Source organism: Anopheles cruzii, unplaced genomic scaffold, assembly GCF_943734635.1.
Source record: "Anopheles cruzii unplaced genomic scaffold, idAnoCruzAS_RS32_06 scaffold03631_ctg1, whole genome shotgun sequence".
In the NCBI taxonomy this organism is placed as follows: Eukaryota; Metazoa; Arthropoda; class Insecta; order Diptera; family Culicidae; genus Anopheles; species Anopheles cruzii.
This window is the reverse complement of record NW_026457216.1, coordinates 1-1,944: the sequence shown is the minus strand read 5'-3', so window position 1 is coordinate 1,944 and position 1,944 is coordinate 1. Positions and strand designations below refer to the sequence as shown.

Genomic DNA, 1,944 nt, shown 5'->3' with positions numbered 1-1,944 from the left:
CACTGCCAGCAGATTCACCGTAGATCGTAACGCTGCTTGCATCTCCACCAAATGACGCGATGTGATCCTGCACCCAGCGCAACGCCACGATGCAGTCCTTAAGACCCCAGTTGCCAGCGGCCGCCCGATCGCCGGTACTGAAAAATCCCAGCACTCCCAGGCGATAGTTGAAGGTAACGACCACCACGTCCTCCGTCATGAAGTACTGACTGCCGTAGAGATCGTCGTCTCCAAACCCTCCACTGTAACCACCGCCGTGGATGAACACTAAGACCGGTCGCTTACCGCCAGAGGAGAACGGAGTGTAGACATTAACGAACAAACAGTCTTCACTCTCATTCGGATTCATGTCCGACGAAGGGCAGGTGGCCCCATGTGCACTAGCGTCCCTCTCGCCCGTCCAGCCGGGGTGTAGTTCCGGATCACTGAACCGCTCTGCCTCAGCGTACGGGATGCCTTTGAAGGAATGGAACGAACAACCATCCCCACAATGTTCCGTCGTTCCCCGGAGCCGGCCAACCGTCAGCTCAACAATAGGTTGATTCTGAAAGGTCAACTTCTATCAGTCACTAAGCCAATGAGACCTCCTCCCGGTCAGTCAATCAGTACCTCATTTTGGCCGTATCCAAAAGCCACCGTTGCGAGAAGGAACCACACTTCGAACCACATCGTCAGTCCACCCTGCTAAACACTGTCCAATCGATGCATCTGTTGACTTTTATACATCTCACATGACGCCCTTCAGGAAATGTATGCGATTAGATAGGCCCAATCTTGCTGCTCATTTACATCAACGCTGCTGCCAAGATTTGCTTGCCACATTGCATAATAACCCTACTCCACAGTCCTTTTTGGCCTACGCCTGTCAGCATTTTCTTCGAATTTCAACAATATCTTAATTTAATTACGCTAGACCCCAGCGCGACAATCGCGGACAGTGCCGACAAATCTGGTCGTCGCTCTCCAGATAAGAAACTAAACTGGGAAAACAAATTGAATAGGGTAGTCCGTCAAGAGTTCTGAATTTAAACTACTGAATACTTGACTTTTAAAACACCAAACTTCATTCTATAAATTGTAAACATTTGGTAAAAACTTTGACATTCACGAAATGGGACGCTATACGCTTGCGGAAAATTGTCCAATTGGGTGAATGAACGTTTGTTCGATGATGGTGAATTTGACCAAAACATCATCTTTTCTGCCGATGCTCATTTCCACCTCGGTGGTTAGGTTAATAAGCGGAATTGACATATTTGGTGCTCGGTGGAAAACCAACATGTCGTGCAAGAGTAGCCGATGCACCCACAAAGAGTCTGGCGTCATTCGGCCTGGCGGCATCATCGGCCCATTTTTCTTCGAAAGAGGATAGAGGTAGTTGCTAACAGCAGAGCATTGTTCGTATGGAAAAATAAATTCCCCGCTCTTTTTAGCCTAGCCAGTTCTGTGTAGTAACATCTGCTGGAGGTACCACCTGGTACCGATCGTAGTACGGAAAAACTTTCCATAGTTTTTTCCAGTATTTCCCACAAGTGTTTGGTTAACTCACTCAAACCCGCCTCAAACCCCTGCAAGGAATCCGTAACTGTCCTACAAAGGGACGCTTCGAAGTTGCTAGATAAGCATACCCCAAGTCTTTCCTCTGTACTAGGGCACACCATGTTTTTATTTCTCATCAATAACGTTCCTCTCGCACACGTGTGGGTAATGCGCGTATATCTCTTAATCGCTGGGGCCGATGTCATAATTGCGGGGTCAAAAGGTCCATCGCCAGTTTCGTTTCGTTTTTATATTCGTTCCCTATTATTAGTGGCGTGTGTTTTGATTCGCGTACCTTTGCGCCAAACTCTGCCACAGTTCGTAGCGGGAAGCGATGGGATTCGATCCGAGCACCAGGTCGTGGTCAATGTTTAGCACGACATTGACCGTGCCGCCGTCAAGCTG

General features: G+C 48.5%; 1 protein-coding gene across 1 annotated transcript; it reads right to left on the bottom strand.

Moving 5' to 3' along the window:
• Positions 1-6: 6 nt before the first annotated feature.
• LOC128277051 (juvenile hormone esterase-like) lies at positions 7-349 on the bottom strand (the record flags this gene model as incomplete). Its single annotated transcript, XM_053015502.1, has 1 exon — positions 7-349. A coding segment is annotated over exon 1 (343 nt), but the record flags the coding sequence as incomplete, so codon positions are not given.
• Between the last annotated feature and the right edge of the window lie 1,595 nt (positions 350-1,944).